Raw genomic sequence first — 22,508 nt, forward strand, 5'->3', positions numbered from 1 at the left:
TCTTAGGAAATGCTGCATCACCAAAGCCCTTATGACATGCACAGAGGACTACATTGCATAGAAATTCGTGGACATCCAAGACTGAGTCAAAAAAATGAATCACTAACAATCAGTTTCTGAATGTGAAGTTTTAGGGATAGTTACCATGTTACTGTTTTCTATTTCCCTTTTTATGCATGCACAAGAGTGAAATATGATAGAAATCAGTATGTATATAAATCCGTATTTTCAATACACGTAAAACAAAAATGCAAAGTGGTAAGGAAAGAATTTGTCACAGATAATTTGTAACCTTTTTCTTTTTTTTTTTTTTGAAACAGGGTCTTGCTCTGTTGCCCAGGCCAGAGTGCAGTGGCCTAATCTCGGCTCACTGCAACCGCTGGCTCCCAGGTTCAAGCGATTCTCTTGTCTCGGCCTCCCCAGTAGCTGGGATTACAAGCGCCCGCCACCACGCCCGGCTAATTTTTGTATTCCTAGTAGAGACAGGGGTTTCGCCATGTTGGCCCGGCTGGTCTCCAACTCCTGACCTCAGGTGATCTGCCTGACTCGGCCCCCCAAAGTGCTGGGATTACAGGTGTGAGCCACTGCGCCCGGCCATATAACCTTTTTTCATAGTGGAACATAAAATAATGGTGAATTTTCCAACTGATAGAGTCCAGGAAATGGATAATAGTGAGCAGAGGGGAAATAATTACCGGAATACCAAGAAGGAAAAATCAGCTGGACTTGGCAGATAACTGGGGGAGAGGTAAAGGTGAAGCGGAGGCAATCTAGGATGGTTTCCAGGTTTCTGGTCTGGGCTACTGAGTCGACGTGGTAACCTGGACTGGAGCAGGTTTGGGAGGGAGTTCAATTTAGGAAGGCTATGTTGAAAGAAACGGATGAACGAAAAGTTTCGTGCTTGCTTTGGTGGGACTGAACCCCGCATCTGCTATCTGGCACCGGGAGCTTGCGGCTGTGTCTCGAGGCTCCCGCACCCTCAGAGCGTTAGTGAGAGGCGGGGCGGTGGGGACGGAGCGAGGGCCAGGGCAGGGCACCAGGGCTGGGCACCAGGGCTGGGCGCGCACCAGGGTGCCACCGCCTCCCGCGGAACGCGCGAGTCCCGGCGCGGGGCGGGGCAGGGGCGGGCACGGGCTTTAGTAACTGCCCAGCGATTGGTTGGGAGGCACCACAAATGCCTAATGAACTCCTGAAGCGCCCCCCGAAGGCACAGATCTCACTCCACCCCGCCCCGTCCCTCCGCCAGACTGGAGCGCAAACTATGGTTGCATTGATCACTGAAGGATGCTCAGAGCAACCGCTCCTTTCCGGAGTCGGATGAGAGAAGACTTGGGACTGGCAATTGGCAGGGGCGGGGCGGGCTAGGCTTGTAGCGCCGGGCGACCGTCCTGGGCATGGATTGGGCCGCGGGGTTGTCACCGTTATCCGGGAGGCGTGGTCAGCGCTAATAAAGGCGGGGACCGGCGCGGCAGCTGCAGTAAGTTCCACCGCAGCTAGACCTCGGAGTGGTCAGCGCCAGGCGGAGCTCGGCAGTTGCGTCCACTTCAGCCGCAGCGTCCCCCGCCGGGTGTCTCGCCGCAGCCTCGGGAGAGGAACAGCCCCTCACTCTCTCTGTCAGAAAAATGTGAGTTGACTCTGGTGTGGGAGGCTCGGCACCTCCTTGACAACTCTCACTCCAAGCTCCCGACTCTGCGGGACGGAAAATGGCGCATTGCAGCAGCTGCAGCAACGCGGGGAGCCACCACCGCGCGCCGCCTCCGGACCAGGCCACCCCCAGGGAGGGGGGCCAGCACCCCATTCTCGCACCAGCCACAGCTAGCACCCCACGGGCGGGGCAGGGGCGCAGGGGTCCCGCAATCATTGCACCCTCTCCTGTCGTCTGAGTGGCGCCTCGTTCTGGTTTTGGTATAGTGGAGACTCGGAGAGGGCGGGGGCTGGGGGTGGTGGATGAGGACAATTGGGCAAGGGACTTGAAAGGCATTTCTGTCATCTGGCTAAATCACTGCTTAGCGCTTCAGGAAAGACAGTCATGGGTGCAACTGCCAGCTGTTAACTTGGGTTGCCCTCCACTCTCTGGATTTGTTTACCCCTCACCCAAACTGTGATGTCTAGCCCCCCTCATGGCAGTGAGCAAAGTTCCAGAAACTTATCTGCTAGTTCTCTGGCACCAGGTGAGCAGCTCAGAAAGACTCAAGGGGTAGTGGGATAGTGGCCTGTCATCCCAAGCGGCTGTTCATGCCAAGGCCACTCGTATAGGAGACGTTTTTCTATCACCGAGTCTTACCAAATATTTGGAGGAGAAATAGGGAGAGCTGAGCTTTCCCCCTTTCCTCCAACACACACAGTTTAGTCTCCAGCAATCTTCAACATCACCCGCTTCACAAGATCCTGTGGGAAAACTACGGCTAAACAAATGAAGTACTTCTCTTTCAAGACCTCAATATGTCTAATACAGATTTTTCTTTCTGATTACTACCCTGGCCTGCTCCTAGATGTATTTATGTTGCTTCTATAAGTGACAAAAAAGGGAAAGATTTACTTGTGTTACATAAGGGTTGTAATTATCCCTAGATATTTTACCGCTGAGTGTTTCCAACTCCCAAAAAGTAGTAAGGAAATTGGCCTTGCAAATACTTCATAGCCATTTCACTTTTTCTTTTGATTTCTATGGTTTTAACCAGATATGAGTGTTCTATGCATTTTGGGCAAGCCGTAGAATTCCAGTTGTTTTCATTTTGGGGAGGGGGCCTCCAGATAGTATCCACGTGGGATGAACAGAAGGCAACGGAGAAATCCTGGTGGCTAGTGGGGCATCATGAGGTCTCTGACCTTACTCTTGTCATTGGTGCCACCATCCTGGACTGCTTCCAACCCTGGCTGCTACCTAGTCGTTGAATTTTCTGCCTTAAGTCGAGAACTAGATTGCTTAGCTAGCTCAGTGGCAGGACAAGTCTTAAGGCTCCCATGACTTTGTATCTATCTTTGCTTTACCTCCTTTGCACCTTAGAGGGAAATGGGAAAGCGATCCTTTAAGTGGAGAATGAGTCAGGTGTAATCTGCTACTATAGCCTCTCTGAGGAGTTATTCTCTATCTTTTTAGACTAAAAGAAATTCACTTAATCAAGGAAGAGGAGCTTCTGGGTATTAGTTCTATTAGTCAAATAGTTTCCTTTTTGGTAACTTTGTGATGGTTTCATTTTTGTTGCATTTACTCTTGGACTGCTCCTGTGAAGTATGTTTGGTGAGATTCTGCTTCTGTCTGAGTTCTTACTATAATTTCTGTTCTCCGTCAAATTTGAGAGATCTCCCCACTGCCTGTGGGTGCTTCCTTGGCCGAGAACATCTCATGACTTAGGTTATACTTCTGGGAATTCTTTAGGAGGTGAGTTTAGCCTCCATGTTTTGGGACACGGAGAGGAGTTTGTCTTGAAGACCACACACTAGCTTTGAGTGGTACAGAATGAGAGAACATTCTCTGTGTGTATAGTACAGTAAACCAAGATCTCTCTTTGGGATGTAAGTAACCAAGGGACTTACATCTCTGTAACCAAGACTCTGTGCCAAATCCAGAAAAGGAGGGGACAGAATGTCTATAATGCACGCACATTGAGGACAATTTATAGCATCTTTGCTTCCTGTCTATGCTCTTGGAACAGTTTCCATAACTAATGTAATTGCTTTGGGCCCCAGATTCTATCTAAGTGAAACCCCCATTTTCTCTGCCAAAAACAAAGCAAACAAACAGTCCTGAGTCACTCCACCTACATAGATTTGCCTTTGGTGATTTTCTAAGCTGCTGTTATGGTAGCTCTGATTTCCTCATCTTGTGTGAAGCATAACCAATAACTGGCCATATAGACCAATAACCATAACCAATAACTTGAATATTAAAAGGGGTGAACTGGCAGACATTACAGTGTACAGCCTCCCTCCTGGCTGCTTTGCAGGGTACAACCTCCCTCCTGGCTCCCTTCACGGACTGGTGTTGAGTGTCTGCAGCTTTTCCAGGCACACGGTGCAAGCTGCCAGTGGATCTACCATTCTGGGGTCTGGAGGATGGTGACCCTCTTCTCATAGCTCCACTAGGCAGTGTTCCAGTAGGGACTCTGTGTGGGGGCTCCGACCCCACATTTCCCTTCTGCACTGCCCTAGCAGAGGTTCTCCATGAGGGCCCTGCCCCTGCAGCAGACTTTTGCCTGGGCATCCAGGCGTTTCCATACATCTTCTGAAATCTAGGCGGAGGTTCCCAAACCTCAGTTCTTGACTTCTGTGCATCTGCAGGCTCAACACCATGTGGAAGCTGCCAAGGCTTGGGGCTTCCACCCTCTGAAGCCAGGGCCTGAGCTCTGAGTTGGCCCCTTTCAGCTACAGCTGGAGTGGCTGGGACATAGGGCACCAAGTCCCTAGGCTGCACACAGCATGGGGACCCTGGGCCTGGCCCACAAAATCACTTTTTCCTCCTGGGTCTCCAAGCCTGTGATGGGAGGGACTGCTGTGAAGGCCTCTGACATGGCCTGGACACATTTTCCCCGTGGTCTTGGGGGTTAACATTAGGTTCCTTGCTATTTATGCAAATTTCTGCAGCTGCCTTGAATTTCTCCTCAAAAAAGTGTTTTTTTTTCTTTTGTACTGCATCATCAGGCTGCACATTTTCTGAACTTTTATGCTGTGTTTTCCTCTTAAAATGAAATGCTTTTAACAACACCCAAGTCACCTTTCGAATGCTTTGCTGCTTAGAAATTTCTTCTGCCAGATACCCTAAATCATCTCTCTCAAGTTCAAAATTCCACAAATTCCTAGAGCAGGGGCAAAATGCTGCTGGTGTCTTTGCTAAAGCATAAGAAGAGTCACCTTTGCTTCAGTTCCCAACAAGTTCCTCATCTCCATCTGAGACCACCTCAGCCTGGACCTTATCGTTCATATCACTGACAGCATTTTTGTCAAAGCCATTCAACAGGTCTCTAGGCCGTTCCAAACTTTCCCACATTTTCCTGTCTTCTTCTGAGCCCTCCAAACTGTTCCAGCCTCTCCCTGTTACCCAGTTCCAAAGTTGCTTCCACAGTTTTGGGTATCTTTTCAGCAACGCCCCACTCTACTGGTACAAATTTACTGTATTAGTCTGTTTTCATGCTGCTGATAAAGACATACCCAAGACTGGGAAGAAAAAGAGGTTTAATTGAACTTACAGTTCCACATGGCTGGGAAGGCCTCAGAATCATGGTGGCAGGCAAAAGACACTTCTTATATGGCAGCAGCAAGAGAAAATGAGGAAGAAGCAAAAGCAGAAACCCCTAATAAAACCATCAGATCTTGGGAGACTTCATCACTATCACGAGAATAGCACGGGAAAGATAGGCCCCATGATTCAGTTGCCTCCCTGAGTCCGTCCCACAACATGTGAGAATTCTGGGTGATACAATTCAAGTTGAGATTTGGGTGGGGACACAGCCAAACCATTATCAGTGGGGAAAAGCCACGTAGGACAAGGCTAGCACATTTGTCCCTGTAGCCATCATGGCAGAGGACTTGTTTGAGTTGGGTCAAAGGATAGCCCCAGACAAGATCTCTTGATGCCATGCTGGATGTCCCTGAACCCCATCCGAATGTTGCTGTAGAGTCTTTCATCTTTTACTTCTTGCCTCTATGCTGCATCTCCCTACTTCAGATTGCCAAGGAGTAAGAATCCATTCTAGTTTTGTATAGTCTAATCATAATTGTTTAAGTGGTTTGGGGTGAGGATGCATGTGAGTCCTTTGTCTGTTTTTTTTTTTTTTCGAGATGGAGTCTCGCTCTGTCGCCCAGGCTGGAGTGCAGTGTCGCGATCTCGGCTCACTGCAAGCTCCTCCTCCCAGGTTCACACCATTCTCCTGCCTCAGCCTCCTGAATAGCTGGGACTACAGGCGCCCGCCACCACGCCTGCATAATTTTTTCTATTTTTTAGTAGAGACAGGGTTTCACTGTGTTAGCCAGGATGGTCTCAATCTCCTGACCTCATGATCCGCCCGCCTTGGCCTCACAAAGTGCTGGGATTACAGGCGTGAGTCACCGCGCCCGGCCCTTTCTGTCTGTTTTTTTCAGAGATGGGGTCTTGCTATGATGCCCAGGCTGGCCTTGAACTCTTGGGCCAGGAGGACGCGAGGAGCACTTCAGCCTCTTGAGTAACTGAGACTACAGGTGTGTGCTACCACGCCCTGCTCCTTTCTTGTCTTGGTCACTTTGTGTACCCTGCCCATGTCTTTCCACAGGTCTGCTCCAGCTCAGCCACCTGCTGAAGGGACAGAAGGGACTGCCCCAGGTGGGGGTCCCCCTGGCCCGCCTCCTAACCTGACCAGTAACAGACGACTACAGCAAACCCAGGCACAAGTGGAGGAGGTAGGTAGATAGCTGTTTCTCTGAGAGTCTCCAAATCTAGGAGTTTGGAACAAAAGGGAACTTCTTATCTTTTCTCCTTTTTTCATAGGAGAATAGTCAAAAAGGCCCTGAGAGGCAGAGCACCCTTTAGAGTTGCACAGGGCCAGACTTGTGATTCTCTGGTTGTTGTTCTTTCCTCTGTCTTTGGCAGGAAGTTTAGTAGCTTTGTTTCTGTGCCCTCCTCAGGTGGTGGACATCATACGTGTGAACGTGGACAAGGTCCTGGAGAGGGACCAGAAGCTGTCAGAGCTGGATGACCGAGCTGATGCCTTGCAGGCAGGAGCATCACAATTTGAGAGCAGTGCTGCAAAGCTAAAGAGGAAGTATTGGTGGAAAAACTGCAAGGTGAATTTTCTTGTCCCCTCCTCCGTCTTTTCCTGGGCTTCCCCTGGTAGAAGGCAAGAAAATTCTCAACTTCTACATTTCTTCCCTCTGATGGTGCAGCATCTCTCTGACCAGCATAATGCTTGGGAGGAAATCCGAAAAGCCTCCTTTTGAGATTGCATTACCCAGAATTGGCCACCAGGGTAGGCTAGAGGATTCAGAACCGCTATCCGGGAAAAAGTGCTACCCTGAGGAGTCTGGAATGGTTAGTTAAGGAGCTTTTCCCTGTAGGAGAGGCCTGCAAAAATTTTCACCTGTCTCATCCTCAGACACACCCAGCATCAGCACAATGGCTCAGGTATATGTATATACACACACACATATTATATATATATATACACACACACACATTATATATACACACACACATTATATATATACACACACATAATATATATACACACACAATATATATACACACAAGTTCCTCATCTCCATCTGAGACCACCTCAGCCTGGACCTTATCGTTCATATCACTGACAGCATTTTTGTCAAAGCCATTCAACAGGTCTCTAGGCCGTTCCAAACTTTCCCACATTTTCCTGTCTTCTTCTGAGCCCTCCAAACTGTTCCAGCCTCTCCCTGTTACCCAGTGTGTATACAATATATACACACATAATATATAGACACACAATGTATATACACACACAAAATATATATATACACACAATATATATATACACACACATATATACACACACATATATACACACTATATATACATACACATATATACACATACATATATACACACACTATATATACACACACATATACACACACTTCATAATATATATATACACACACTATATATACACACAATATATAACACACACATATATATACACACATATATATACACACTATATATACACACACACAAAATATATATACACACAATATATACACACATATATACACACACATATATATTATATACACACATACACATAATATATATATATACACACACATACTTCTTTTTCTTTTAAATTAGCTTTCTCTGGTTGAAATATATATTTTTAAATAACTGCAACTTTTGGGAATGAGCTGAACACTTCACAGTGAAAATTGAACCAATTGGTTAAACATCCAGAGTCTGTATCTCTATTGGAATGCCTTCTAAAGCCCCAAGACACCAGGAACTAAGCAAAGAGGAGCTCAGTGCAGGTCCTGTGATGAATCTGAAAAGCTACAGACGTGCTGGGGTTATGATCCCCGGGAAGCAGAAGGGTAGGGCCTCTCTCAGAAGCCTGCAGGTCTCCTGGGTGATGAGTGTTTTCCACTGTCCCGAGGGTGGAGGGAATTCTGTTTCGCATTAGGGATGTGGCTCTTTTCCTCATTCCTGAAACCCAAGGGCTCATTTTTTGTCCACGTTTCCTCAGATGATGATCATGCTGGGAGCCATCTGTGCCATCATCGTGGTAGTTATTGTAAGTAAGTATCGCTGAGGTTGCTGGTGGGTTGAAGAGGTGGGAAGGTCCTGGAGTCTTCTCCCTGCCTGCCTGCCTGCCTGCCTGCCTGGGGAGTGGGGCTGCTCTGACTGAGGTATGGAGACCGCTGCTATGGAATCATCACTTGGTTCGGGAGCGAGGAAGGGCAGAGACAAGGGATTTCTTTGATGGATGAGGCTTCCCCCTGCAAGGCATTGCTGGGAGATGGCGCCTCCTGTTCTGAGGAAGTAGGGCTATGCTGTGTGTCACTGGCTTGGGTTGGAGGGAGACCGTGGGGATGGGGCACTTAACAATGGAAAGACCTGAATGTCTGGTAACTTGGTGTAATTTGCCCTCTTGTTTTCTCCTGTCTCTTTCTCTTTTCCGTCTGGGACTTCCTGATTCCTGTGTCCAGTCTACTTTTTTACTTGAGAATGTGCCACCCCTTCCCTGTTCTCCATTGCCATCCACACTCGTGTCCTCTCCCCTCTGTTTGCTCTCTCGACACACGTCCCCACCCACCATCCTCCATTCCAGCCCAGGCTTCTCCATCACCCATTCCTCCTTTTGCGTTGCGTTCATTTGCACTCTGTCCCTTGACACTAGAAATGCTGCTCGTGGCGCAATCTAAGTCACTACCTGAAGAGCAACAGCGGGCGCCTCCTTCCCGCGCGCTTCTTCTGTACTCTCAAGTTCCCCCAAAGCCCCAAAGAGTTGGAGGCCACGGGAAGGGGCAGGGAGGGGAGTGGCTGAGGCGAAGTACCCGTGAAGCTGCCCAGACTTGGGAGGAGAAGAGTATCGGTGCCCATGATGTCTCCTAGAAAACCTGGTCACTGGCAGGAGCTAGAGAGGGACTGGGAAGATGGCAGCTCACTCAGTGCTGCCTGGTCATGTGGAGCTTTCCCTCCCGGGCCAGGCCTGGAGAGGGTCCTGGGGGTGGACCAAAGTTCAACTTGGTTTCAGTGCAGCACGCTTTTCGAAAGTAAAACTTGTTTTTTGTAGTTATTTCTAATCTGTTCGTCCAGGATTTTCTATGTCTTTGGGGATATTGCAACTTTACTTTGTTCTCCAGAGGCCTGGAGAACACTTACGGATTGTGAAAATAGCAGGACTTGTTTCCATCCTAGAAGCAGTCCCATGTGCTTCTAACTGGAAGGAGCTTTCTCTTCTTTACATTTTTCTACAGCATTCTGTATGAGGGCACCAAATAAATTCATCTAGCCAGTAGTTTTATCTAGCCAAATAATTTCACCTAGCTCCCAGTTAATTGTTGGCATAAAGAGAGAGATTGCCTATTAGTTATAGAGAAACAGTGAGTCGAGTGCTTAATTTGAAAGTAACAAGCTCAGAGGAAGCCACTCCTTGCCCTCATTAAAGAGGGTCCCGTTCCTCTCTTCCTGTTGATGAAGGGGTGTGAGGGTGTTGTTAGAAGTGTGAGATCTTTGGATACCCATGGAGTCTCTTCCTCCACACCACCCGTGCATTGCCAAAGACAGGGATGAGGCAAGAGGTCTCTTCCTGAGGCCCTGCTGATCCTCAGGATGCAGAGAAGTTGTGTAGACCCACCAGCCCCACCTTGCGGGGAGGCGTGCCAGCCTGTGACAGGTGTGCTTGTGTATTGCTGTGCTGTCACGGAGCCTTCTCCTTGAGAACTGCCTCTCTGTTCTTCCTGCAGTATATTCCCCTTCGAACCACCCTTACCTGTCTGAATTCTACTTTGCCTCCTTTCTCTTCCTCCTCTTTGCATGGTTTGTGTGTATAGACAGTGGAACCTGAGGATGGGATCTGCTCAGCCTATCTTCAGGGCAATTGCTGAGCTTCAGGATGGGTTATTAATGTGGGATAAACGCAGGTGCAAGGGGAGGAGGACAGGCTGGGAACAGAGCGGGGAATACTCATGGCCCTTTATTCCTTCCTCCCTCGGTCCACGAACAGGAAGAGGGTGAGGCCATGCTGGGCAGGGTCTGGATGCCCACTCTCCATGCAGCAGCATTTCATTGCACAAAACCATCCTTCCTTTCCCTTCGCCCTTGTTTCCCATATTCCCTTCGTCCTGCCCCAGGGCGGGACTGAAGAGCTGGAAGAAAGCAGTCAGTACCCTCCCAACGGCCCCCCTCGAAGGTCTCCACTCTCCTCTGGGCTCCTCCTTGCCTCATGCAGGGGGTCACCGCTGGAGAAGAACCACCACTGTCCTCGATGTGTCCCAAGCCTGGAGCAAATCGGTCCTCTTGGCTCTCCCAGCCCTATTACAGAACTCACTCCTGGGTTTCTGTCCCTCTGAGGCTCACCAGGTGTAGTTGGCTTTGTTCTTCGGGGGTAGTAGCCCTTCTACTTTCTTTCTCACCCACCCTGTACCCTTGTGTGTGTGTGTCTGCTATCCCCTTCCCTCCCACCACTCATGTGCATGAGCAGATGTGCAACTAAACCCTGGGACTTTGCAGTCAAATGAAGCTGAGCTTCCCACATCCCCTTCTTCGGTTTGCCATGAGGCGATGTGGGGTTTCCACTGTGTGTCTGTCATCACCTCTTTGTCTTTTTTTCCTAACCCTGATCTCATACTTGTATAGAGTAATAACAACAGTTGTACTTCCACCAAAGGCATGTGGCATATTTACCAATTTCATGTATTCTGAACAAAGGCAAAAAATACAAATTCCTACCACTAAACTGGCTTGGTTGTTGTTTGGGTTGGAGTAGTTGGGGGGCTTGGGGGGAAGGGTGTCATTTCTTTCCAGTAGTCTCATGTCACTTTAGGTCAGCTGGGCTGGCTTACATGTGCTGCACGGTCTTCCTGGAGACGGGAGGTCTGTGCGTCAGCACAGGAAGTGGTCTCCCAGCATTCAGCCTGAAGCAGCCCAACTCTTGTAGGTGCTGGTGAGAGGAAGTGAGGACAGGAAGTTGCGTGGGCATCTCACACTAGCAAACAAGCACAGGTTCCCTCAGGCGTCTTCCATCTGCGGCCTGTGCTCCTTCCTAGGTCCTTGGCCTGCTTGTCCTGTCCCAGAGGATGTGCACAGATAAGGCTGTCAGTGAATACCTCCTTACCCCCTTTTCCCCATCATCCTCACATACAGTTTTGGTATGCTGAGTTCCACCGTATTGACCAGGCACATTTTAGACATGAATAAAAGGAGAAATCTCTCCCTTGCAGCTGAGGGAGTGAGGCATTTGCAGGTATCCTGAAACTCCCAGCAGTTATCCGAAGGAGCAGAACCCTAATTGCAGCTGCGATGCAACTGAGATGGAGCCCCGGGGGTGCCTCTGAGGGCCTTTGTTTTCTACCTTAAACACTTTGCAAGTTGGAGCCGCTAGGCTTGGGGACAGGGCTCAGTTGGGACCAGTATGGAGGAAGACAGGAAAGTGGAAACGCTTGGTCACACAGCAGACACAAGGGGCTTTTATTTTGACAGAGCTGAGTTTGGGAGGGGTAGCCCAGCCCCAGCCCGTGCCTCATTGTCCCTCACTTGTTCCTTCTCCATTTCTTCCAGCTTTGTTTTCCTACCACCACACCACCAACCTGGCTCTTTGGTCTTAACCTCCATCTGGACATTCTGCCTTCTTCTTGTCCCCTCACTTCTTCCTGTTCTCCGCCTTGGTGCATGAGCCCAGGGTGCACAGTGAAGGAAGGCAGAGGCCTATGCAGAGCCAGGCCCAGTGACCCGTGAGCTGGTACCACCTTCATGCCTTTTTAGCTCTGCGACTTGACTTAGAGTCCTTCTGGGAGCACATGACTGCTCTTTCTTTCTACTCTGAGGCAGGAGAGTGGCTACCCAGAGTGCCTCAGAGTCTTGACAGACCTAAGTGAGGTAGCTAGGAGAAAACAAGAGGGAACACGACTGGTTTCATTTTCATTTAGGGCAAACTCAAAAGCAGGAGGCTGTGATGGGTGAGTGGCTGGACTTTGGGGCATCTGGACTTCCACCCTGGTCTGGGTGGGGAGGTGGTTAGAGTGGGTGAGGTGGGCCAGGTCCAGAGCCAAGGGCAACCAGGCTCTTACCTTGGCGTCTCTGAAGCCCCAGGAACAACAGTGCAAGAAGGAAGAGGCTGCTGGCAACGATGACTCCCAAGGCTGTTCTCTGCTCTGTAGGTGAGAGCAACATGGGCAGGGATTATCGTGTGCAGGAATCATGAGCTGAGCCCTCACCTGCAGTGTCCACCCCAGGGAGGAGGAGCTAAGGAGTGTGTGTGTGAGTCCCTGGTTGAGGAGCCTGGAACAAGGCACCCAGCAGCATTTGTACTTATTCATAAGGTTGCTGGATACTCGTGGGTTACTCCACACAGAATTCTCTACCTCTTCTCACCTAAGGACAAGTTTTGAAAAATTGCTTTCCAAGTGAGATTTAGGTTGGTTTATTTATTTATTTATTTTTATTTTTATTTTATTTTTTTCTTTTTTTGAGACAGAGTCTCGCTCTGTCACCCAGGCTGGAGTGCAGTGGCCGGATCTCAGCTCACTGCAAGCTCCGCCTGCCGGGTTCACGCCATTCTCCTGCCTCAGCCTCCCGAGCAGCTGGGACTACAGGCGCCCGTCACCACACCCGACTAGTTTTTTGTATTTTTTAGTAGAGACGGGGTTTCACCGTGTTAGCCGTGTTAGGTCTCGATCTCCTGACCTCGTGATCCACCCGTCTCGGCCTCCCAAAGTGCTGGGATTACAGGCTTCAGCCACCGCACCCGGCCGGTTTATTTGTTAAGAGTTAACTTGCCTGGACACAGTGGCTCATGCCTGTAATCCCAGAAATTTGGGAGGCTGAGATGGGTGGATGGCTTGAGCTCAGGAGTTCAAGATCAGCCTTGGCAACATGGTGAAACCCTGTCTCTACCAAAAATACAAAAAATTAGCTGGGCGTGTTGGTGTGCACCTGTGGTCCCAGCTACTCAGGAGGCTGAGGTGGGAGGATCACGAGCCTAGGAGGCAGAGATTGCAGTGAGTCGAGATCGTGCCACTGCACTCCAGCCTGGGCAACAGAGTGAAACCCTATCTCAAAACAAAATAAAACAAAGCAAAACAAAATAAAAACAACCCGTTAACTGGGATTTTGTAAATAGTTGGGGAATGATGTGAGCTGAGGTGAAACCTCAGTTTTGGGGAAGTTCACAGTCTAATGAGCGACCAAATGCCCAGTGCTCCTGGCTGTTTCCATTTTGAGTTGCGGGTTCTTTCCTGTCCCTTTCCTGTTTAAAACCTTTCAACAGGCAGGGTGCGGTGGCTCCTGCCTGTAATCCCAGCACTTTGGGAAGCCGAGGCGGACAGATCATTTGAGGTCAGGAGATGGAGATCAGCCTGGCCATCATGGTGAAACCCCATCTCTACTAAAAACACAAAATTAGCCAGGCTTGGTGGTGCGTGCCTGTAATCCCAGCTACTCGGGAGGCTGAGGCAGGAGGATGGCTTGAACCCAGGATGTGGAGGTTGCAGTGAGCTGAGATCGTACCACTGCACTCCAGCCTGGGGAACAGAGCAGCATTCTGTATCAAATAAATAAAATGAAATAAATAAATAAATAATAAAACCTTTCAACAGCGTGCTATGGCTCTCAGGAATTTCCATCTTGAAGGCCCAGTGAGATCTACAGGGTTTAATTAAGCCCGTAAGGGGAATCCGGTTGCCTGTTTTTCACATTTTCTCTTTACCATTGATTGATAGGTGACCCTGGGCAAATTCATTGACATCTGCAAGTGCCAGTTTACTCACCTGTAAAATGGGAGTCATAATCCATAAAATCATACATTTAAGTGCTTTCTACAGTGCTTGATTCATGTAAATGCTCAATAAATAGAATTACCTCTGAATCTTCTGAGCCACTTTCCCTTTTTCCCATATACCCTAGGCTCTAGTTGTGCTGAGTTACTTGCAATTCTCCAAAGTCTCTTTAGGCTGTTGTATGATTTGGCTTTCATAGATGCTATTGTTTCTATCTTGAGTTTCCCTTCCCTCTAAGCTAGTTAACTTGGCTCAAATGTCATCTTCTCTGTCTACTAAGTCTTGTCTCTGTTACTGGACTAATCTCCTGGATGGCATGATCAGGAGTTACTCATCTGTGATCTCCAGCCTTAAGCACATTGCCTGGCACCCTGGAGGCTGGAGTATAACGAAGCCTCAGGGGATGTGTGGTAGAAGCTGTGGCAGCTGCCACCTTGGGAAAGACAACCAGGAGCTGGGGCAGGAGCATGAAGCCAGGGCTGTAAACAAAGTGGATGGGCAGCAGAACAAGGCCATGGATGAGCTGGGGCAGGAGAGCCATGAGCCCTAGTGTGGAGGTGGGGAAAAGGAGGACACTCCCAGTACCTGGTGGGACAACCTGGGTGCTGGCCCCAAGGGGCTCCTCCAGAGAGATGTGGGTGACCTGGCAGGTGTAAGTGGCACCTGCAGAGCCTGGTTCTGCGATGAGAGAGGAGGAGATGCTGTAGGTGCCTGCCACACTTTGCCTGAGGCTGGAAAAGGAGGCACCAGAGACTTGGACTGGGGATCCGCCCAGCTCCTGTCGGGTCCACGTCACTGCCACATCCAGAGGATAATAGCCAGCAATGTCGCAGACGAGGGTGGGCAGCAGAGCTTCGTTTGCCAAGCTCAGTCGTACTTTGGGGGAAGCTGGAGAAAGAATGAGGAATAAGATTACACATGGATCTAACTCCAGCAGAGGAGCCTGAAGCCTTTTCTTCCTGCCAAGATGAGAGTAGATTGTGGAGGCTAACGTGTCGCTTGGTGGTGTACCACGGTGAGGGTGTGTGCGGGGCCCACCTGGATGCAGTCCGTAAGTGGGGGCGGGGGAGTTACATTTTCCAGAAAAGTGATAGTTGTAAAGCCAACTAAAGGTTGGCTGGCTTCTTACCGTCATTCTAAGCCAGATATATATATATATTTTTAAGATGGTGTCTTGCTCTGTCGCCCAGGCTGGAGTGCAGTGGCATCTCAGCTCACTGCAACCTCTGCCACCTGGGTTCAAGCAATTCTTCTGCCTCAGCCTCCTGAGTAGCTGGGACTACAGGCGCCCGCCACCACGCCTGGCTATTTTTTGTATTTTTAGTAGAGATGGAGTTTCACCATATTGACCAGGCTGGTGTCAAACTTCTGACCTCGTGATCTGCCTGCCTCGGCCTCCCAAAGTGCTGGGATTATAGGCGTGAGCCACCGCGCCCAGCCTCTACGCCAGAGATTTTAAAGGATAGCAGTGATAATGGTCAGAACCGCTTCCACTGCCCTGCCTTGGTTTGTTGCTGCTGCCGTTCAGGATGTGGTCCAAAAGGACTGGGGTGATGGAGACCGGCCACAGCAGGGCAGCAGGATCCTGGACTGGAAATCTCTTGGTGGAATTATCCTGGACCAGCGGGACTCCTTATCTGATGCCATCTGTGCTTCCGCAGTGAAGATGGCATGTAAGTGGTGGGACTGAAGCCTGCTTCTCAGGAAAGCACTCTTGCATTTGGGTCCCAGTCTGGAAACGCTCCCTGGGGACATGTTATATCCCCTTCCCTGGGATAACCATGTCCTGGCCTCACCTTGGATGTTGAGCTGGATGATCTGCTGAGTTCGGTACAGAGAGGTGGTGATCTGACAAACGTAGGTCCCCTCGTCCTGTATAGTGAGGCTGGGCAGGGTGAGGGAGGCATCCCCGGCCATGCCCAGCTGCTCAGGCTCCAGGGTAGCGCCCTTCCGCACAGCCTGCCCCTGCCCTGTGGTCCAGCTGTACACCAGCTGGCCTCTGCCCTTGTGCTGCAGCCGCCACTCCACACTGATGAGGTCCAAGCCTGGTGCCATGGAGAAGCCACAGTCCAAGGAGGCTGAGGACCCCAGCAGGAAGCTCAGGGATTGGGTCTGTGTCGTCACCTGGAACTCCACTGTGACAAGGAAAAGAGGGGTGATTTGTGAGCTACTTCCTCCTTGCGGTCACCTGATGTCCAAGCTGTGGGCATGTTATGGGCATACACCTGCCTCTTCTTTCTCGCCTGACAGGCTAGATGAGCTTATTTTCCATCACACGGAACCACAAAGAAATGGGGCTCTGGAAAGGCAGCACATGGTACGCATGATGGCCATCACCATTTTGGGATCACTTACCCTAGGATAATTTAGTGAAAGCTATGGATCTCTCACCAGGAAAAATACACATGCAAAATTGAGAGTTACCATCAATCTTCAGGTAAGTACTAGTAGAGTAGTAGAAAAAGCTCTGAAACCCTGGTGTTCCACTTACTGGCTCTGTGACCTTTGACAAGTCACTTGGTGTTACCAAGCTCACCTACTTAAGCAAGGATGCTGTGAAGACTAGGAACAAGAGTTTAAAAAGCACGTGGTGGCTGGGCATGGTGGCTCACGCCTGTAATCCCAGCACTTTGGGAGGCCAAGGTAGGTGGATCACCTGAGGTCAGGAGTTTGAGACCAGCCTGGCCAACATGGTAAAACCCTGTCTCTACTAAAAATACAAAAATTAGCCGGGCATGATGGCAGGTGCCTGTAATTCCAGCTACTCGAGAGGCTGAGGCAGGAGAATTGCTTGAATATGGGAGGTGGAGGTTGCAGTGAGCCAAGATTGCACCATTGCACTCCAGCCTGGGCAACAAGAGTGAAACTCCATCTCAAAAAATGTTAAAAAAAAGGCCGGGCGCGGTGGCTCAAGCCTGTAATCCCAGCACTTTGGGAGGCCGAGACGGGCGGATCACGAGGTCAGGAGATCGAGACCATCCTGGCTAACACAGCGAAACCCCGTCTCTACTAAAAAATACAAAAAACTAGCCGGGCGTGGTGGTGGGCGCCTGTAGTCCCAGCTGCTCGGGAGGCTGAGGCAGGAGAATGGCGTGAACCCGGGAGGCGGAGCTTGCAGTGAGCTGAGATCCGGCCACTGCACTCCAGCCTGGGCGACAGAGCGAGACTCCGTCTCAAAAAAAAAAAAAAAAAAAAAAGTATGAGGTATTAGGAAGCTGAGGCGGGTGGATCACCTGAGGTCGGGAGTTCGAGAACAGCCTTACCAACATGGAGAAACACCGTATCTACTAATAATACAAAAATTAACTGGGTGTGGTGGCACATGCATGTAATCCCAGCTACTTGGGTGGCTCAGGCAGGAGAATCACTTGAACCCAGGAGGTGGAGGTTGCGGTGAGCCAAGATCGAGCCATTGCACTCCTGCCTGGGCAATAAGAGCGAAACTCCATCTTGATTAAAAAAAAAAAAAAAAGCATGTGGTAGTAGTATCTGTGCCAAACATGCTTAACCTAAATCTAGTCATGAGGAAAACAATCAGACAAATCTAAATGGTGGGATACTCTACAAGACCACTAGCCTGGACCCTTCAAAAATGTCAATTCTGTGAAAGATGTTCTAGATTAAAATAGGGAACAACACAACTAAATGCACTGCATGATTCTTGTTTGAACTGTGTACTTAGAAAAAGAAAGCAGTAAAAAAACATATTGGGACAAGTGGAGAAATTTGAATTTGGAGACATTTAATTTTTTTTTTAAGAGAAGGGTCTCAGGCTGGGCACAGTGCCTCACGCCTGTAATCCCAACACTTTGGAAGGCCGAGGTGGGTGGATCACCTGAGATTAGGAGTTCAAGACCAGCCTGGCCAATATGGTGAAACCCCATCTCTACTAAAAATACAAAAATTAGCCAGTGTAGTGGCGTGCGTCTGTAATCCTAGCTACTTGGGAGACTGAGGCACAAGAATCGCTTGAACCTGCGATGCGGAGGTTGCAGTGAGCCGAGATCGTGACACTGCACTCCAGCCTGGGAGACAGAATAAGACTGTTAAAAAAAAGAGAGAGAGAGAGACAGGGTCTCACTATGTTGCCCAGGCAGGACTCAAACTCCTGGGCTCAAGCAATCGTCCTGCCTCAGCCTCCTGAGTAGCTGGACTACAGGTGTGCATCACCATGCCCTGAACTTCATAGTTGAGACTACTATTGTATCAATTAAAAAGTATCTAAAAGGATGAAGATCCATGACATAGTAGGCAGTGGTGTGGGGAGATAGGGACAGTCTGCCCTGGCAGGGAGGAGTATTTTATCACTGATAATATTCAGAACTGCCAATGTCAGGAGATGGTGAGACTATAAAGCCATCTGACTTTTAGCCGATTTTATTATTGTTCTGAAATATTTTACACTCTGCATGCACTCCCTTATTGCCTGCACCATGGGTAGACTACTCCCCCACTTTGGTTTGTTTCCGACATGATGGTTTTGCAACTGTGAAGGATTATGTCCTTGTCCTTCGCTGTAAACTAATACATGCTATGGATGGGAGCATTTGGGGTTCGAGTGTTGCCTTCTGCAACTTACTCCCAGTTCAGAGGAAAATACACACATACACATATACACACACGGGGAGTCATGGGGAGAGTGAATGTGGCAAATTGGTGACAATTGGTGGATCTAGGTGTAGGGTATGTAGGTGTTCATTATATTATTATTTCACCTTTTTTGTAGGTTTGGAATAAAAAGAGAGAAATATCTACCCATGCCAGGAGTATGGTAGACACTGGACAGCTGCGAGGCCCTTTTTTTTCTAATGTGGCAGATTAGATTTAGGTTGGACCACAGAGAGGTTAGAGTGTTCTAGGGTTTTCCAAGGATAGGAGGTTGCCCCCTAATTTTCTCTGGACTTGGACTTGGTTGTCTCTTCTTTTTTTTTTTTTTTTTTTTTTTGAGACGGAGTCTCGCTGTGTCGCCCAGGCTGGAGTGCAGTGGCCGGATCTCAGCTCACTGCAAGCTCCGCCTCCCGGGTTCACGCTATTCTCCTGCCTCAGCCTCCCAAGTAGCTGGGACTACAGGCGCCTGCCACCTCACCTGGCTAGATTTTTTTTTTTTTTTTTTTTGAGACGGAGTCTCGCTCTGTCGCCCGGGCTGGAGTGCAGTGGCGGGATCTCAGCTCACTGCAAGCTCCGCCTCCCGGGTTCACGCCATTCTCCTGCTTCAGCCTCCCAAGTAGCTGGGACTACAGGCGCCCGCCACCTCGCCCGGCTAGTTTTTTTTTTGTATTTTTAGTAGAGACGGGGTTTCACCATGTTAGCCAGGATGGTCTCGATCTCCTGACCTCGTGATCCGCCCGTCTCGGCCTCCCAAAGTGCTGGGATTACAGGCTTGAGCCACCGCACCCGGCCGGTTGTCTCTTCTTGGAGACACAAAGAAGCGGGGCACAGAGTCTTGGATTAATGGGCTCTGGGGAACCCTGTCATCGTGTTGTCAATTTGTTGTGCCCTTGAGGATGTGCGGAGCTGGAGAGGGCAAGTACTGGGTTTACTAATGAGATAATGAACAAATGATGCATCCCTGAGCTTCATCCCTAAAGCACCAGACCAGGCTAGCCTTTCACTGGGAGAAAACTGGGTTTTGGCTCAATAAGACTACAGTGGACAGCACCCATGAGCAGAACAGCATAATGTGTCTTATTTTCTCATGGCAGCCCAGTGAGATGAGAATGATCTCCATTTTGGAAATAACATACAGGTTGTCTGTGTGCTTGGATCTTCGGGTAGGGGCTTCAAAGCATTCTCTTGTGGACTCAGGGTTTTTTTTTTTTTTTTGAGATAGAGTCTCGCTCAGCTGCCCCGACTGGAATGTAGTGGCACGATCTCGGCTCACTGCAACCACCATCTCCCAGGTTCAAATGATTCTCCCATTTCAGGCTCCTAAGTAGCTGGGATTAAAGGCACCTGCCATCATGCCTGGCTAATTTTTATATTTTAGTAGAGAGGGGGTTTCACCATGTTGGCCAGGCTGGTCTTGAACTCCTGACCTCAGGTGATCCACCTGCCTCGGCCTCCCAAAGTGCTAGGATTACAGGCGTGAGCCACCGCGCCTGGCCTGACTCAGGGGTTTTTAGGAAGAAAGGACCAAGGCCTAGGGATGCCCTGAGGTGACCAATGTGGATGGAGGTGGATTTGTTCCCTTCCTTCTCCTTCTGTCCCCCATATCTTACTTACCACTTTAGAAAAGCAAAACTTTATGTGACTTGCTTTACATTTTCTTTCTTTCTTTTCTTTTTCTTTTTTTTTTTTTGAGATGGAGTTTCGCTCTTGTTGCCCAGGCTGAAGTGATATGGCATGATCTCGGCTCACTGCAACCTTGGCATTCTGGGTTCAAGCAATTCTCCTGTCTCAGCCTCCCTAGTAGCTGGGATTACAGGCACCCGCCACCATGCCCGGCTAATTTCGGTATTAGTAGAGACAAGGCTTCACCATGTTGGCCAGGCTGGTCTTGAACTCCTGACCTTAGGTGATCCACCGGCCTCAGTATCCCAAAGTTCTGGGATTATAGGCATGAGCCACCACGCCTGGCCTTGCTTTTCATTTTCTTACCTGCAGTTCGCACAGTGCCCTGCGGGCTCAGGGGCAAGTTCAGCGTCGGATGCCAGAAAGCATCATTCTTGGCATCTATGGGAGTCTTCATCACCATGGATATGCTAGGTCCTCCTCCAGAGACCTGCACGTTGGCCACGAAGCAAGCTGCTGTCTCCACAGTGGTCTCTCTCGTCTGGAGAAAGTAGTGGGAGATCTCACAGGTTACCTCCTTCCCGCTGCAGTCAGCATGGAGCAAGGCCTCTGCCTGGGGAATCTGGACCAGGTCCACTGGGGAGAAGTGGGGCACACACGGAGGGCAAATTGGAGTGAGAACACCAGGGCCAACGGGAGGCAGTATGTGTGGCTGTAATCGGGACCTGGGCTGTCCTGGTGGAGGGAGCCCGGGAGGACCAAGGACACAGGTGGAAGGCTTTTACCTGAGGCCTCGAAGATATCAGTTGGGTCATCTTGGGCCAGGGTGCCCCCTTGGAAGTCGGTGAAGTCCTCCAGGGAGCCATCGTCCAGCACTGGCACCTGCTTTAGCACGAGGGAGGCCCTTGCCCTGTCCTCACTGCTGGCGAGAGCTCCACGGTGCCCACCGTCCTTCGCCAGGAAGCAGTCTAGGACCACGTCCACTGCCCGCCACTGCGTTTCTGCTGTGTGGGGCTCTGCAGACAAAGGCTGGGGTGAGCACCCCCTTCCCCAGAAAGCTACTCCACACTTGCTTCCTGCCCCCACCCCCAAACTGTGGAGTCATCAAAGGGTAAAAATTGCCCTCCAAGATCTTAGCTGTCTCTGTGTCCCTCTATTCTCCTGTCGTCCCCCAAACCAGCTTTCTGGAGAGCACCTGCTAGTCCAGGCAAATACTTCTTGGTGTGGGTTAAAGTCCTGGATTTGCCTTGCTCAGAGGAGTTTATACTTGCATTTCCAACTGCTGAACAAAAGACTATCTTTTCAGTCAAAGGAATTCTCAGAAAAAAAGCAAGTGCCACCGCAGAGAGAGGAGGCTGGGTGGTTGCTGTTGCTGGGGCACTGAGCCTGCATTGCTTTCTCCCATATCGGGTAGCCTTCCCCTCCCCCGCCTTCAAGGTCGCCTTCCAAGTGATTTCCTCGCCTGGGGAGTCCTCTCCTCTTTTGAAGTGTCAGCTCCCACGCCAGTGCCTTCTCCGTAGGACAGTGGCTGCTGACACAGCCACAGAGGCAGCCCCTCTTTAGCGTTTTCCCTGTGGAGTCCCCACCCACCCTCCACACACACTATTGGTTCCTTCCTTTGCCAGCCACTGAGCCTTTCCCCTGTTGGGCTTAGAAGGCGATTTGGTCAACCCCAGCCCCTTTTCTCTTCTGGAATCTCGGGGAGGGTGGCACCCTGGGGCTTCAGTAGCTCTTCTCCCAGCCAGCTCTCCCCAACTCCCAGACTCACTGGTTTCTGCTGCTCCAGATAGAGCCAGGCAGAGCAGCAGGCACCAGCCCTCCTCTGTGCCCATGGAGGCTCCTTGCCCACCACCCTTCTCCGCAGTCCTACGCTGCTTGCGAGGCCTGGCGGGAGAAGGGGGCTCTCCAAGCACCCCTGGTCAGCCAGCAGCCTTTGGGTTTCTTCTGTTCCCGCTGCTGTCGATTTTTCTTTCACTTTCACTTACAGCAAGGTGGCAGCCCGCGTCTCTGTGTGAAGCCGTGTGCAGCAGCTGCCAGAGCCCTGCTTACTGTTCCCCTTTCTCTCCACCCACCTTACCCAGAAATCCCCAGGTGATTTCAAGACCTGACTTCTGCACTCTTTTGCTCCCCTCCTGTCCCAAAAAAGTGGAGATATAACTGGGAAAAGGGGATCTGAAATCAGACACAGGATCCGCAGTAGCCTGGGGACCTTTCTCAGCCCCACCCTCGAGCAGGCCCCAACGTAACCGGCTGAGAAACTTCCTCTGCCAGATCCTGACCTGAGCCAGGAGGCGGCCAGGAGCCTGGGTTTGGGGACTGGAATTTCAGAGAGGAAGCTGTCGAGC

At 50.1% G+C, this 22,508-nt stretch overlaps 2 protein-coding genes across 8 annotated transcripts; one reads left to right on the plus strand and one right to left on the minus strand.

Annotated features, from left to right (window-relative positions):
* Positions 1-1,214: 1,214 nt before the first annotated feature.
* On the plus strand, positions 1,215-16,562 carry VAMP1 (vesicle associated membrane protein 1). 5 transcript variants are annotated; one of them, XM_033223109.1, is made up of 6 exons: positions 1,215-1,514; positions 1,548-1,624; positions 6,246-6,372; positions 6,598-6,756; positions 8,181-8,232; positions 16,183-16,562. In XM_033223109.1, coding segments are annotated over exons 2-6 (345 nt in total). In that variant the 5' UTR covers positions 1,215-1,514; positions 1,548-1,622; the 3' UTR covers positions 16,188-16,562. The 5 variants fall into 5 exon arrangements, with proteins under 5 accessions (XP_033079000.1, XP_033078997.1, XP_033078999.1 ...); XM_033223106.1 differs by lacking the exon at positions 16,183-16,562 and adding an exon at positions 8,644-10,890; XM_033223108.1 differs by lacking the exon at positions 16,183-16,562 and adding an exon at positions 10,164-10,890.
* On the minus strand, positions 10,813-22,507 carry TAPBPL (TAP binding protein like). 3 transcript variants are annotated; one of them, XM_033223102.1, is made up of 7 exons: positions 21,932-22,507; positions 20,949-21,179; positions 20,530-20,799; positions 15,729-16,067; positions 14,518-14,820; positions 12,226-12,309; positions 10,813-11,099 (listed from the first exon to the last, which is right to left on the minus strand). In XM_033223102.1, the coding sequence occupies exons 1-7, from the start codon at positions 21,993-21,995 to the stop codon at positions 10,984-10,986; spliced, it is 1,407 nt and encodes a 468-aa protein (XP_033078993.1). In that variant the 5' UTR covers positions 21,996-22,507; the 3' UTR covers positions 10,813-10,983. The 3 variants fall into 3 exon arrangements, with proteins under 3 accessions (XP_033078993.1, XP_033078991.1, XP_033078992.1); XM_033223100.1 differs by having other exon boundaries at positions 10,813-11,223; XM_033223101.1 differs by lacking the exon at positions 10,813-11,099 and adding an exon at positions 11,603-12,038.
* Between the last annotated feature and the right edge of the window lies 1 nt (position 22,508).

Source organism: Trachypithecus francoisi, unplaced genomic scaffold (assembly GCF_009764315.1).
Source record: "Trachypithecus francoisi isolate TF-2019V2 unplaced genomic scaffold, Tfra_2.0 Lachesis_group11, whole genome shotgun sequence".
Classification (NCBI taxonomy): domain Eukaryota; kingdom Metazoa; phylum Chordata; class Mammalia; order Primates; family Cercopithecidae; genus Trachypithecus; species Trachypithecus francoisi.

Coding starts and splice junctions, on each gene's coding strand:
- VAMP1 (XM_033223105.1), top strand. Junction 6,757..8,180: donor ATTGGTGGAAAAACTGCAAG/GTGAATTTTCTT, acceptor ACGTTTCCTCAG/ATGATGATCATGCTGGGAGC. Junction 8,229..10,163: donor CCATCATCGTGGTAGTTATT/GTAAGTAAGTAT, acceptor GTCCACGAACAG/GAAGAGGGTGAGGCCATGCT.
- TAPBPL (XM_033223102.1), bottom strand. CDS start 21,995: ATGGGCACAGAGGAGGGCTGGTGCCTGCTGCTCTGCCTGGCTCTATCT. Junction 12,310..14,517: donor CACCCAGGTTGTCCCACCAG/GTACTGGGAGTG, acceptor TCTCACCTACAG/AGCAGAGAACAGCCTTGGGA. Junction 11,100..12,225: donor GGGGCTTCAGAGACGCCAAG/GTAAGAGCCTGG, acceptor TCCTCTCACCAG/CACCTACAAGAGTTGGGCTG.